The sequence below is a fragment of the Oncorhynchus nerka genome, linkage group LG8, assembly GCF_034236695.1.
Source record: "Oncorhynchus nerka isolate Pitt River linkage group LG8, Oner_Uvic_2.0, whole genome shotgun sequence".
NCBI classification, from domain to species: domain Eukaryota; kingdom Metazoa; phylum Chordata; class Actinopteri; order Salmoniformes; family Salmonidae; genus Oncorhynchus; species Oncorhynchus nerka.
In genome coordinates this window covers 31,962,015-31,976,748 of record NC_088403.1, presented here as the reverse complement: position 1 = coordinate 31,976,748, position 14,734 = coordinate 31,962,015, and the positions used below count along the sequence as shown (strand labels likewise).

Below are 14,734 nucleotides of genomic sequence, written 5' to 3'. Positions count from 1 at the left end.
GCTCCAGCAGGTGTATCTCACTGGTCATCCCCAAAGCCAACACTTCATTCGGCCGCCTTTCCTTCCAGTTCTCTGCTGCCTGTGACTGAAACTAATTGCAAAAATCGCTAAAGTTGGAGACTTTTATTTCCCTCATCAACTTTAAACATCTGCTATCTGAGGAGCTGACCGATCGCTGCAGCGGTACATAGTCCATCTGTAAATAGCCCACCCAATTTACCTACCTCATCCCCATACTGTTTTTATTTATTTACTTTTCTACTCTTTTGCACACCAGTATCTCTACCTGCACATGATCATCTGATCATTTATCACTCCAGTGTTGATCTGCCAAATTGTAATTATTCGCTCCTATGGCCTATTTATTGCCTACCTCCTCATGCCTTTTGCACACACTGTATATAGACTCCTTTTTTCCTACTGTGTTATTGACTTGTTTATTGTTTACTCCATGTGTAACTCTGTGTTGTTGTCTGTTCACACTGCTATGCTTTATCTTGGCCAGGTCACAGTTGCAAATGAGAACTTGTTCTCAACTAGCCTACCTGGTTAAATAAAGGTGAAATAAAATCAAATTAAAATAAATGTGTAGCCCATATGGCTCTGGTCAAAAGTAGTGCACTATATAGGGAATATGGTGACATTTGGGATACTCCCTCAGCTTCTCTTCTCCACTTAAAGTGAGTGGCTGCGTTAAGAGTTGATGCCATTGTAATGACATTGGAGGGGGACATTGTTTCTTTTTGGATGACATTTACTCAACCCGTAGAGGTGTAGAAAAATAAACTATGATTTAATGTGGCTTTTATCTTGATGTATGCAGTCATAGTGTAAGTTATTCCTCATGCATATAGGTATGACCCACCTCTTTGACCATAGATTGGTAGACCAGTTGCTTGCCATGGGTAATATAGGCACTGTCTTTCACTTTACTGTGGACTGTACTGTACATGCGTTTTGGAAATCCATCTTTTTGTAAGCTGAAATTTGATGTGCTCTCTTTATTAAAGGACACCTTTCCTGAAACGCTGGCATATAGTGACATCTGACAGAGTGAATGATTGTGTGTGTGCGTGCGCGTGCGTGTGTGTGTGAGCGTGCACACATGCGTGTGTGCGTGACGTGTGTGTTTTGGCAGATGAAGGGCAGTGTCATCAAACCACACATGACCTTTAAAACTTCAAAAGCTGGAGGAAAGGTCTCGTCCCTTTTCAGCTGCAAACAGCAGAACATATAACGGTCATAAACTACACGACATCCCAACGTTCCTCAGTGTCTCCAATAGTTCTGATGTTTAATTATGCGCAATCCGGTAGTTTACACGAATACGTCTCAGTGCAAAATCATTACTCTCTCTCTATTACGGTGTGGACACGTGAGTCTTAATGTCACCGCTGAAGCTGAACTAATAGGAGAGAGATGAACAGCCTGCGGTAGTCCACTGTGGAGTCCCTGCATGGCTGTTTCAGTAGACTGTACTTATTCAGTGGCCCTGTAGGGAACATTACGATCGCCTTCCCTCTTGTCCGACTTTACGTTAAGTGCACTTAATCCCATGTATTTACATGATCATTATATTTAGGTTCCGTTTAGGTTCAGCGCCACGTCATTTAAAGTGCTTCCACGTCTGTGTTCTGTTGCTAGAAGCCCAGGGGAGAGCAGGATTCTCTGCCTCTCTCCGTTTCTCTATTTCCCCCCCAACAGTCTTTGTTTTATCCCTCCTTGAGTTTACCGTCGCTCTGCACCGTAAATAGATGCTCCTACTCTATGATGTACTTCCTCTCAGCCTCTTGCTCTTGTGTGTGTGTGTGTGTGTGTGTGTGTGTGTGTGTGTGTGTGTGTGTGTGTATGTATTAGGGCTGCACAATTAACCCCCCCAAAAAAAAAAAAAAAAAAAAATGAAAATCTATGTTTTTGCCTATATGATGCAGCCCTACTGTGTGTCCACCAGCCCAGACTAGGCAGTGGAACAGTTTCAGATGGTGGTTTCTCTTTACCTCTCCATGTATGTTTTATAGGAGTCCGAAAATAGCATTTACATAACCAGGACAAAACAACAGGCTATGCTACTAAAATGTCATAACTTCTCTCTCGCCCCTCCTCTGCCCCTGCCCAGGCGTTTGGCCAGACCTTCTCCACCCAGCGCAAGGTGGCTGCGGACGGGGAGACCAACGAGGAGACCCTCTTGCAGGAGTCAGCCACGAAGGAGGCGTACTACACGAGTCGCCTGCTGGTGATCCAGTCAGAGCTCAAACAGAGCCGGGCCGTCACAGTCAACACACAGGCCGACAACGAACACCTCAGTACCCTGCTGCAAGAGCTCAGAGAGGTGAGGCACCAGGGGTTAGAGGCCGGGGGGTGGGGTTTAGAGGAGACTCAGAGCAGTGGCTACTTACTATATACATGTATGCACAGTTATTGATAATAACCACAGGTCTTGTGTATTTGATAGTAGCCAGGGTTGTGTGTGTTAACTAAACCCTGGTGTTTGTGTCTGTCCTGTAGAGTAATGAGATGTTGGAGCTGCAGCGGAGCCGGATGAGAGAGGAGATCAGGGAGTATAAGTTCAGAGAGGCTCGACTCCTACAGGACTACACTGAGCTGGAGGAGGAGAACATCACCCTGCAGAAACTAGTGTCCACTCTCAAACAGAATCAGGTGAGAGAACACAGTACATACACGCGCATGCGGTTGCACACACACACACACACACACACACACACAAACGCACACCTACACGCGCATGCACACACAGACACACTTACACATACATGCCGTTACACACACACACACACACACACAATGTGTCCCCATCCCTAACACCACATTATGCCGCTCCCTCTCTACTTACCTCTTCCTACCCTCCCCTTCCTCCCTCCTTCCCTCACCCTTCCTCCCTCCTTCCCTCCCCCTTCCTCCCTCCTACCCTCCCCCTTCCTCCCTCCTTCGCTCCCTCAGGTGGAGTACGAGGGGTTAAAGCATGAGATCAAGGTTCTGGAGGAGGAGACCGAGCTGCTGAACAGTCAGTTAGAAGACGCCTTACGTCTCAAAGACATCTCCGAGGCCCAGCTAGAGGAGGCCCTGGACTCTCTGAAGAGCGAGCGGGAGCAGAAGAAGCACCTCCGCAAGGAGCTGGTCCACCACCTCAGCCTGTGTGACGTCCAATACACGGGCAGCGCCCACCTCACTTTCACCTCAGCTCCACCTAGTGGCACGGCTACGCCTGTCTCCGCCCTGTCGCCCAACTCAGAGGAGCCAGGCAGGTGTAACGGGCATCTACATGGAGGGTCAGGAACTGGGACGGGGACAGGGTCACTGCCCAGGGCCAACGGAGAGTGTCGGGGAGCGGGGAGGAAAGGAGAGGGGATGGTGTCGGATCTGTTCAGTGAGATGAACCTGACAGAGATACAGAAGCTCAGGCAGCAGCTGCTACAGGTGGGTGGAGAAGTACGGTTCACTCGGTTTGAATGAGTAGAGGGGCGTTTCTGGAGCCTCTGGAGTTTGGTGCTCAGATTTCTCAGTGTTATAAGCATGTAACAATGACATACAGGAGGATATCAGAACACTGTGGCAAACAAACATACTCATTCTAGCTCATCAATGTAAACATAAACAATATTACAAAGTGAACACACCGATGCCGTACAAATGAACACGTCTATATCCCCTCAGCAGCCCCATATTGTAGATGTAGGAATAAGTGTTGAATTATTCAGAGTGAGAGACTGCTGACATAACCTCACTGCATACAGCACTCTCTCTATTCCTGCTCTCTCTCATCTCTCATCTCTCTCTCATCTCTCTCATCTCTCTCTCTCTCTCTCTCATCTCTCTCTCTCTCATCTCTCATCTCTCTCATCTCTCTCATCTCTCTCTCTCTCTCTCTCTCTCTCTATCTCGCTCGCTCGGCCTGCCTCTCCCCTTTTCAACCTCTTAAGAGGATAAATAATAAAGGTTATCCCAGCAGTCAGATAAAGTGTTGTAGCACCAGTGAGAAGCTGTGGGATCAGCCGTTACTGGACCACTGGCTGTTACGTGGACTCTAATCAAAATGGCCGCCATTTTGTTTCATAGTGGGTGTCTTCTCTTCTGTAGTTTCCTCCAGCCCAGTTGGCCAGTGTGATGAAGATGCAGTAGGATGTGGCGTTGATGTGTGTCCAACCATTTACTGCAGTCCCTATAGGTGAAACTGCATCTCCCCACACATTCCCTCAGCCTCGCTCCGATTGGATGGACTGGAGGAAAGGCTTATTTATATCCTCACTGACACACTAGACTATTGATTCACCCTCAGTAGTGTGCAAGGTTTACTGTTCCCTCTGAAAGTGTGCAGGGTTTAGGCCCTGCTGAAATAAAACTGCATAGACCAGCATACATTTCAAGCTGGTCCATGCTGGTATTTGCTGGTCTATGCTGGTTAGTTCTGGTCAAGCTGGTCTGTCCAGCATGGTCTAGTTGGGTATGATGGTTTACTAGAATAGTCTAGCTGGTTTTGCTGGTGACTAGCTTTCGCTGTGTTTTGGACACATACCAGTTTATGCTGGTGATGTTGGTATGCTGGTCCATGCTGGTTACCAAGCTGGTCCATGCTGGTCTAGCTACCCTGACCATGCCCCTCATTATTACATTTCCCAGCATGCTCTATTGCAGTAGATTTTTTAAATTGTTTGTCTCAATATCTCTCTTGTTTGTTGTGTTTTTGCATGTACATTGATTGATTAATTAATCTTATGCTACACAAAGATAAATAACATACATTTTTTCTAAACTAATACAATCTGTTTGTTGGACTTATTGCTCCAGTTTAGGTAATTTGGGTAGTCTCGTTTATTCCTCTTTCTGCCCCTGGCAGTCATTCTGAATGCATATCGTGGGTGAAGAAAGCATGATATGACTTGATACTGGTTTTGCTGGTGACCAGCTTTTGCAGGTCACTGTGTCCAAAACACAGCGAAGGCTGGTCACCACAAAAACACAACGAAGGCTGGTCACCAGCAAAAACACAGCGAAGGCTGGTCACCAGCAAAAACACAGCGAAGGCTGGTCACCAGCAAAAACACAGCGAAGGCTGGTCACCAGCAAAAACACAGCGAAGGCACCAAGAAATCAGAGTGAAGGTTGGTCACCAGCAAAATCAACACCTATGCTGGACCAGCCTATGCTTGTCTGTGCTGTTTCTTTCAGCAGGGGGGGCCTAAGGGATGAGGTGGACTGTGCTGAGTGTGCAGGGAAATGATGCAGCTTATTTAAGGTTGTGGGGCTGGAGATGATAAGAAAGCTACTAGTTTAACAATAGGCTGAAAATAGCTGTTTGTGTGTGTGTGTTCATAGGCAGAGCGGGAGAAAACAGGGCTGTTGATCAGCCTGCAAGAGTGTCAGACGCAGCTGCAGCATACACAGGGTGCCCTGAACGAGCAGCACGAGAGGGCCCTCCGCCTCAGCGAGAGAGTCACCGCCCTCAGGCACCTGCACCGGGAGGCCCATCTCGCCCAGGAGGCCCAGCACGACCAGGAGGCCCACCTCAACCGAGAGGCCCTGATGGAGCAGGGAGAAGAGGAAGAGGAGGAGAAAGAGAAGGGATTAATACACAGCAGGGGCCAGGCATTCTGCCACCAGACCCCGGGTCTGGAAATCCTCCAGTGTAAATACAGGGTGGCTGTAACCGAGGTGGTCGAGCTAAAGGCTGAGCTGAAGTCGCTGAGAGAGAGGTACAACCAGTGTGTGGAGGGCGGGGTGGAGGAGAGGACGCGCGGAGAGGCCCAGCACAGATCTCTGGAGCAGCAGGTGGGGAGGCTGGAGAGGAGCTGCCGGGAAGGTAGGGAGAAGGTGGGGGGCCTGGAGACGGAGCTGAGAACAGCCAAGAACATGGCCAGCGAGAGCCAGGGGGCGCTCAACGCAGCACAGGACGAACTGGTCACCTTCAGCGAGGAGCTGGCTCAACTTTACCACCACGTCTGCCTCTGTAACAACGAGACGCCCAACCGGGTGATGCTAGACTACTACAGACACGGCAGAGGACTAAGGGGTATCAGTGCCTCGCTCAAGGGTGACGACACCCGCGTTCTACTCACGCCCCGCCTCGCCCGGCGGCTCGCAGCCGTTGCCGCTGCAACCTCTTCGTCCACGGCGGAGTCTCGTAGCCCCTCGGAATCCCCATCCAAAGAGCGGTTGTTAGGAGAGGGAGGCCGGGACGGGGGGAGGGACAGAGACAGTCCTGTACCCCGCACCCCTCCTACGGGGTCCCCCAGCATCAGTGCCTCTTCCTCATCTTCATCATCATCATCGTCGCCTGCGGTAGAGCCCGCTGGAGACCTGCGTAGGGAACCCATGAACATCTATAACCTCAACGCCATCATCAGAGAGCAGGTGACTCCGTTTGAATAATTTGAATAAACATGTCAAACAGAATATAGTTTCACTATTCGTAGTACATTCACTAGCAAGCATATATCATCACACCTTTTTGATTTCATTGGCAGTTCAAACCTGAAACAGTTCATCACAGTTTGTATGCCAGGTGTCACTTTAACCTTACAAATGGTCATCATGAAGCTAACAGACACAGATTCCAGTGTATCTGACTGACAACATTAGCTAATGTTCGCTAACACCTCCCTTGATGAACATGCTGCAGGTGAGGCACCTCCAGAGGGCAGTGGACCGGTCACTCCAGCTGTCCAGACAGAGGGCTGCAGCCAGGGAACTGGCCCCACTGTTTGACAAGGACAAAGAGGCCTGTATGGAGGAGATACTGAAGCTCAAGTCCCTGCTCAGCACCAAGAGAGAACAGATAGCTACCCTCAGACTGGTGCTCAAAGCAAACAAACAGGTCAGACATGGATATGGTATCCGAGATATGGATTCGCTGTCTAACACAGCTTTGCTAGAATCTACTTTGAGGCTGGTCCCAAGAAATCTCCGAAAGCTGTAGATGGTTCTCACCAGGCTACGGTAGCCATTAGGATATATAGAGTATATAGAGACTGCTGTCACAGTCATACTAATGTCCTCACTTTGAATTTTCAATTGTCTTCTAACTCCCTTGGGGGGAAATGTATTCTGACTTCAATGGGGCTTTCTGTTTAAATAAAGGTGAAAGAAATGTCCCTGTTCCCTTGTTCTTGCAGACTGCAGAGAATGCCCTGGCCAACCTGAAGAGTAAGTATGAGAATGAGAAGCACATGGTGACAGACACCATGATGAAGCTGAGGAACGAACTGAAGGCCCTGAAGGAGGACGCTGCCACCTTCTCATCGCTCAGAGCCATGTTCGCTACCAGGTGACTATTTCCCTCCTCGCTCTATCCCTTCATCTATATTTAATATTAATATATTACATTTTTACTGTTCACTACCAGGGGTGAGACCAAGGACCAGGGATAGATTGTTAAAGGGATAGACTAGTTCTACATCCTGCCTTTCCTATTTCTCCCCGGCTCTCTCCATTCTTCTCTACTTCTTCTTCTGATCACGTTATTTCTTCTGAACCCATCTCCACCTACTACACTGTGTAACCAAAACTTTTGTTTTTTGCAAGCACCCAACCCCTCTCCTTGAAACTTCTCAGGTGTGACGAGTATGTGACTCAGCTGGATGAGATGCAGAGGCAGCTGGCTGCGGCGGAGGACGAGAAGAAGACGCTCAACTCGCTCCTGCGGATGGCCATCCAGCAGAAACTAGCCCTGACCCAGCGTCTGGAGGACCTAGCCTTCGACCAGGAGCAGTCGCACCGCACCCGCGGCAGCAAGGTGGCCCGCATGAAGAGCAGCACCCCCAAAGTAAGTCCTGCTCCTCCCTCCAGCCCCACCACCGGCGCTGGCGCCCCCTTAAACTTGACCTCTGCTACTACAGACGCCCTAGCTCTGAGTTCCCCTACGTCACATCATAGACACTCCGTCAGCCCCTCCTCCACGGCCCCCTCAGGCCCCAAAGTACCAGGCAGCCCCCCCTCCCTGGAAGCGCTCTCCTCCTCCTGGACCCCCCCATCCACTCCCCACATGCTGGATCACTCCCAGTGGGCACTGGGTGTCCGGACGTTAGAGGTCGACTCCCACAGTTTCAGTCTCGACTCCCACAGTTTTAGTTTAGAACGTAGCAGTACGGGGCTCTCCAGGCATTACTCCTCAGACTCACGGCCGTCTCCTAGCAGGGGTGCTCAGCCTGGCTCGGCCCCCTCCTCCCCCTACCGTTCTCCCATACTGGGGTCTCGCCGGTTGACATGGAGCTCCCCTCGAACTCGCCCCCTTAGCAACCTGATGCGTACCTCAGCCCTTTATACCCCCTCTTCTTACACCCCTCCTAGTTCCTATATCCCTTCTAGTTCTTACACCCCTTCCTCCCTTTATACCCCCTCCAGTTCCTATACCCCTTCATCTGCTCATTACTCTCCTTCATCATATACCCCACCCTCGTCGTACACCCCCCACACTTCATATAGTCTCACCAGCAGCTACAGTCCACTCTACCCTAGGTACTACGGGTCCCATCGGCCCCCTCACTGACACTAAACCACAGTTCCCATTAACCTCCTCACTGACAACACTACAAATCCCATGAGTCCCCTCTCTAAACATAACTACAGATTCCATCTGCACCTTCGCAGACACTAAGCTACAATTCCCATCAATCTCCTCACTGACACTACTACAAATCCCATCAGCCTCTTTAATGATGCAAAACTACATTTCCCATCAGCCCCTGGGAGAGTGGGTGGGGCTCACAGAGAGGAGGACAGACTGGTTTCCTGTTTCTTGTGCCTAAGCCTCTGGCCTCGATGCAGCATGTGGATGTGGCTCTGTATCGGCGCGAATGTTCGGACTGACTCTGCTCAGGGATTTAACACAACATGGAGCACAAGTGGCCCTGCCTTCCTCTTATTCACAGACTGTTGATCGGTCTAAGCTACAGGAGAGACAGGACACTTTACAGACTATACATACACAGTAGTTTTGGTCTCGCCCTTTAAATCAAGTCGCCATCCACACAAGCAAGTGAATACGTGTGCAGGACCTTACCGCTGTTTGGAAAGACGGATGAGAAGGATGTTTAGGTTAACTGGACATTTGAAGGAATTTGTTCACATGTTGGACTGAGGTCTCCACAGATCAACCACTTGACAGTGTTATTCGCTCTCTCTGTTTTTAATGAAAATCACAGATACTGTAACCAAATGTCATTCAAAGCAAGTATTGGATAAGACAGATCAATGATTATGGATTGTTTGCTATTTTTAATTGTTCAGTTATTACTCACAGCTCTGTACACACTATCCTCACAATGTTATTGCAGTCATCCTCACATCTGCTGTGTAAACCTGGCACATATTTGGAGTCTAGCACCACCCAATGGCAGTTTGTAATGTCACTGTATATTCAGAACTTAGACTGAAGACGAGGTTGAATATCATATTAAACCTGTAACATAAATGACCTGGAATCAGCACACCATGATGGTTTTAATGTTAGCGTTATGAGACAGGGTGATTCTGGGTTTCATATCAGTAGGCGAGACAGACAGTGAGCTGTGGCTACGTAGCACCCCTAGTGCCTCGGAGGGTAACTCCAGAGGAACACAGCAACATAGATGGATGAATGTCATCGATAGAAAACTCACTTACCACCAAACTCAGGGAAGCTGACACACACACACTTTTCAACTGGGGTTCAACAAGGATGTATTGTTAACCAGAATTATCCTTACGCTGATCTAGAATTATAGACCAACATTTGAATGACATTTAGGCTATGGGTTAGTTAGTGTAGAGCTACTGTATGATGCATAGATGGGATTCCACAGTTTCTGCACATGTGAGTGTGTCACCTGTGTATGTGTGTGCCTTAACAACTACAGCACCTGATCAGTACAACCTGATCATGCCAACAACAACAGTTTTCATATTGTTTTTTGTTTTTTTGACCCTATCCAATAGGTTAGAATGGACAATAACAAAGCCTTGCCAGATGATCAGCGTAAGTGCTCTTGATGAGGGATACACTGCTACTGGGTGTTGGCCAGTGAATAGCCTTTGCCAACTTTGGCCCAATCCATGGACAGTTTGGTTTTGACGGGAAGAACTAAGGGGACGTGGCTGACGTGCAAACCGATATTCAATTTTTGAATTGGTTAAAATGACGTTAAGGTTATGAGTTTGGTTAAGGGTCAGTTATAGATTTTGTGCTAGTTGTTCTGTCAATGGGATGCTGGTCAGAAAAGTCTCCTTAGTCTCTCACTGTTTTGACTCCCCTCTCTAGTATTGACCCAGTCCGGTCTCCCCCTCCCCCGCCAGTCCCAAATCTGGATTCCCAGAGTACCACAACAACACTGTGTGTCTATACTCTAACAATCCCAGTCTCCATTGGTTCAAGTGATCTACATGTTGTTATAACAGGCAACATGGAGCAAAAAAAAACGCATTTGACAGGACTCCTCTCAGCTACATTGTTGACAACGTTAGGTGAACATTTACATATTTCTCACAACAGAAATACTCACTGTTCTTGCACTCATTGTTGGGCTGATTGAACTGGTGGAATGTTTTTTTTTCCAATAGTCATCTAATGGTGACTGTACAGAAACACAATGAACACTGTAGATTTGGCGTGGGAACCACCTCAGTGACCTTCACGTTTCTATATATGGAGTTAGTATTACTCTGTTTCATTCATTACCCTTCATCACGTTAGCAATTACTTGACATGAGTCTGTCCTTCACTCCAGTTTCTACATCTGCACCATCTACCTGCCTTGACACAACACTGTATGCCTGTTACTTTGAGTAGTAGTTTGTAGTTGTAGTATAGTGTAGGTTATAATATGGAATCTCCATCGTAGGGTAAATTAGCTGGATATAGATCTTTTCTGCAATAAGGGAATAAAAAGTGAAGGATTGTCAAAGATCAAATAGATGCTAGGGGTCGCCGTCTTAGCTTCTCAAGAAAGGAAACCAGGTTGACCTCCTCTCTGTGAAACCCTCCTCGTTCCGCCCGACTCGCACTCTCCAATATACACACACACACATCACACACCCACCAAACTCATTCCTGTTTTCGGTCCCGCGACATCATAATTCCATCCGTAAATGCAAGAGGATTTGAATCCTGTCAAATGCGTTTTTGACCTCCTTCCCCTTTCCAATGTATTCGGTTCCCACCGCATCTATTGGCCTGTGATTTCTCCCTCTATGTGAATACAGTGAATGCCATTTTCCTCTTCTGCTCTCTGTTTCAGGCGTCTTTCATAATGTGGAACATTGTCAATCTTAACATCCTTGCCTGTGCTAACGCCATATCCATTTCCAGGCAGACTGTTAATAGTTACCACTGACTGTCAGCCTGTTAGCTTTCGAGCACTTTATATGCATGTGTATATAACACAGGGTATTGGAAAGCTGTATGCTGTGTACAGTGCTATGTTCATACTCTTCGTATATATACTGTAAATATCATGTATAAATGACCTGTATTTTGTGTGTCGTCATCTTTTCTGTTTTGAGTGGCCTTGAGCATCTCTCTCATGTGTTCTAGGGAGGAATTCCTTATAATCTCAGTTTCATGAAGTTGCTGTCGTGTGTTCCACTCAGATATGCATAGGCCGACTTTACACAGCCTGCTCAGTTATTGCACAAGCACACGGGTTCATCATAGCATACTGTAAGCGTACATTCCATTGAACAGTACAATATATCAAATACATGAGTTGTTAGGCGTTTGGGAACATTTAAGAATAGGAACATTATTGAAGATTTTTTTTCTTCACTATATGTACTTCTTGAAAAAGCTGGGGTGATGGGGGGGTGATTTTCTTGGTAAGTAGTCTGTATTGTTCCCTTGAATATGATCATCTGTGATGTCCCCTGCCCCCCATCCCTGTCACCTCTCCATCTAATCTGTCAGTCTCTCATAGATCGTCAGAAGTCTGCTGCCACAGTGCCGCCAGTCTCCTCACAGCTAAGGTGGGAGAAGGCCTCCCAAGTCAGCAGGTAAACAGTTTAGACCAGAATTTAGTGCCAGTCTGTTTGTGCTATCATCCCAACTCCTCACTCATTGTCATGCCACAAAGAAACAATGAGTTGGCAAGAGCACTAACAGATCTGGAACCAGGCTAAAACTCTACATGGGACTGAAACGTTGCATATGTTTACGGTATATGTTAATTATTCCATATCATTTTGCTTGTGGAGTATAGCCAGGATACAGCATCAGAAAATCAACCCTGTGTGTTTTGGGTGTGTGAGTTTTTTTAATGCCTTTCTTGACCTACCATGAACACTATAAATGAGTCTATTTTAAATCCTCATTGATACGTCCTTTTGTCTGTGAGTGATTGAGGTAGATGTCTGAGATCTTTGTCAGGTACAGTGTGTCTCCTGTTATCTCCTCTTCCTCTTGTCTTCTGGTTGTCTCTGGTCATGCTCCTCCCAGACGTAGCATTGTGTCGGCTATCCGGGAGTACCGAGCTCACTGCCCCCTGAGCAGCTACAGCAGCAGCCCCCCACGAGTGCCTCTCCTTTGGCTCGCCCAGCCACCTTGTTCCCCAGGTCCTCTATAACCCTGGAACTACTACACCCTGACCTCTAACCCCATCACAGGACTCTGCGGGGCAGAGCCAGAGCAGTGCCTCTCACTGAAGGAAGAGAAGGACGACACTCACAAAGACTTATAACAGACTGTCTGACTTGAGGGTCTGTGGGAGAAAAGAGCGACATGCAGCCATCTTTACTACCGCGCTAGCTATTAGTCATTATTCATCATGTATTTGTCTATGGTGTTTTGGGGGTTGTTGAAACATACTTTTATGTTATGACCAGTGATGATCATTTTGTTGGGTTCAAGAGGTGGACAACTGTTGGGTTTTGCTGAATGTATAGCTCGCTGTACAATCATTAACGGTACCATACAGTATGTAGTGAACGCCAAGGTGGGCAGAGGACAAAGCCATAACTGTGTATTTGAAATGCATGTAAAAAGGTATTAGCTTTCGCAAACCCAGAATGTTTGAGTCCTTTTCTGCTCTTTTTGGATTGGATTCATTGCTTGTCCCCACCCCTCACCAAGATCGTAGCTTGTTTTTTATATTCTACGGAATTTCTTTCAAATGCACTTTGCTCACACACACACCTGCGGTGTGTATATATACATGTTTCTATTGCACTTTGAATGTGTTTTACAGGATAAGAGATTTCCAAACATTGTAAAAGCTGACAGTGTTTGTACCGTTATCATCCTTCCTTGGTTCTACAGTATCTATGTTGAAACATCACCTACGCCCCAAATGACACCATATTCCACAAAGTAGTGCACTACATAGGGAATAGGGTGCCATTTGGAAAGTACGTTTGGTCAACCTGTTTCTCTGAAGGAATCAATCAACCTCCTGATTTACAAGCACAAACTGACCAATGCATTCCAATACTAGTTGTGATCAACTGTTAACCCCCACTGGGTTAAATAATGATGTTGAAAGTAGATCTCTATCCAAGATTGCCTCTTGTTTTCTACATCCTGTGTATGGAAGTAACCATGCTGGATCGGCGTGTAGACAGATTTCGCTATAGAATAGTAGTACTAGTAGCACTGTAGTTGTAGTAATAGTAGAGGTAGTTGGCAGTTTATGCTGTACTGTATTCAACCATGATGCTATGTATGCTAACCTAGAAATACCCATTTGGAGCGTTTCTCAAACCACCACCCAGCAACTTTTAACCATCTATATAACATGTCCAGTCACAGCTCAGAGGCGTGGCAATGGGATGAATTCACACACCTCAACCTGGCTTTAGGTTGAACATTCTATTTCTACAGGATCTCTGACCAGACCTGTGGTTGCTAACTACAGTAAGGTTTCAAAAACGTTGGGTTTTGTCATCCTTTTGTGTTATCTGCTGTCCCATCTGCTCCGTTCCCTACATCTATTGCAACTGGGAAGCCATGTAAACAAACTGCCAAAGACCGCACTAGGCTTCTCAGACATCATATGAAGCAGATGAAGGAGAGGGGAGGAGTTTTGTGTAACCAGCCAGAGACTGTATTCACCCACAGAGCTAAAAACCCTAGGCATTAGTTTGGGAGAGCAAACTGGCTTTTGGAGCCCAAGGGCGAGAGTACGGGAAAGGGGATATCTAGTCAGTTTCACAATTGAACGCGTTCAAACGACATTTGTCTCCAGCATCTGTTTAGCGGATGGCACAGTTAGCAGTCACAATGTCTCCTCAATAATGAGGATATCAGGAGTATTCTGTATGTTGTAACACTGTGGTTCGCTCTGTCTATTTTCCCCCACCATATGTATTGCTCATGTATATGAAGGTTTCTTTAAACTTATCAGATGGTTCAAAGACCCTTGAAGTTGTACATAGGCCAACTGGACATACAGTAAGCTATGGAGAAAATGATGAATGTTACTAGCTACTTTTCCTAGACCCGGAGAGTGTATAGTAGACAGGGCACAAAGATGAAGCACTGAACGTGGTTTGCACAATATCAACACTACTCGACAACTCAATAAAAAACATTAGACATTCAGACAGCAATATATAAATGTATGGTATCTTCAAATCATTTTTATTGCATATTAAACCATGTAAATCCTACATTTCAAAATACAATAAATTCCCCCTAATCTTATAGGGGGCTGCTAAACATTTGTGTATCTTTTTGTAAAACTTTACCATAAACACCTTTAGGAAAATGGCCTACAGTATTGGGAGTTCCCTCTACAGAAGGCTCTCAGGGGGCGGA

The 14,734-nt window shown here is 46.8% G+C and overlaps 1 protein-coding gene across 4 annotated transcripts in view; it reads left to right on the top strand.

Moving 5' to 3' along the window:
* Window positions 1–14,635, top strand: part of LOC115133140 (protein bicaudal D homolog 1-like) — a 37,837-nt gene extending 23,202 nt beyond the window's left edge. The window contains exons 2-10 of one of the 4 annotated variants that reach the window (XM_029666063.2): window positions 2,117–2,329; window positions 2,506–2,658; window positions 2,959–3,435; window positions 5,332–6,366; window positions 6,635–6,829; window positions 7,128–7,279; window positions 7,567–7,777; window positions 11,891–11,976; window positions 12,419–14,635. In XM_029666063.2, the coding sequence (XP_029521923.2) occupies window positions 2,117–2,329; window positions 2,506–2,658; window positions 2,959–3,435; window positions 5,332–6,366; window positions 6,635–6,829; window positions 7,128–7,279; window positions 7,567–7,777; window positions 11,891–11,976; window positions 12,419–12,545 (2,649 nt within the window). In that variant the 3' untranslated portion in view covers window positions 12,546–14,635. Of the gene's footprint in view, window positions 1–2,116; window positions 2,330–2,505; window positions 2,659–2,958; window positions 3,436–5,331; window positions 6,367–6,634; window positions 6,830–7,127; window positions 7,280–7,566 lie in introns of all 4 variants that reach the window. The other 3 variants (XM_029666065.2, XM_029666064.2, XM_029666061.2) reach the window with 3 other exon arrangements.
* Window positions 14,636–14,734: the final 99 nt, after the last annotated feature.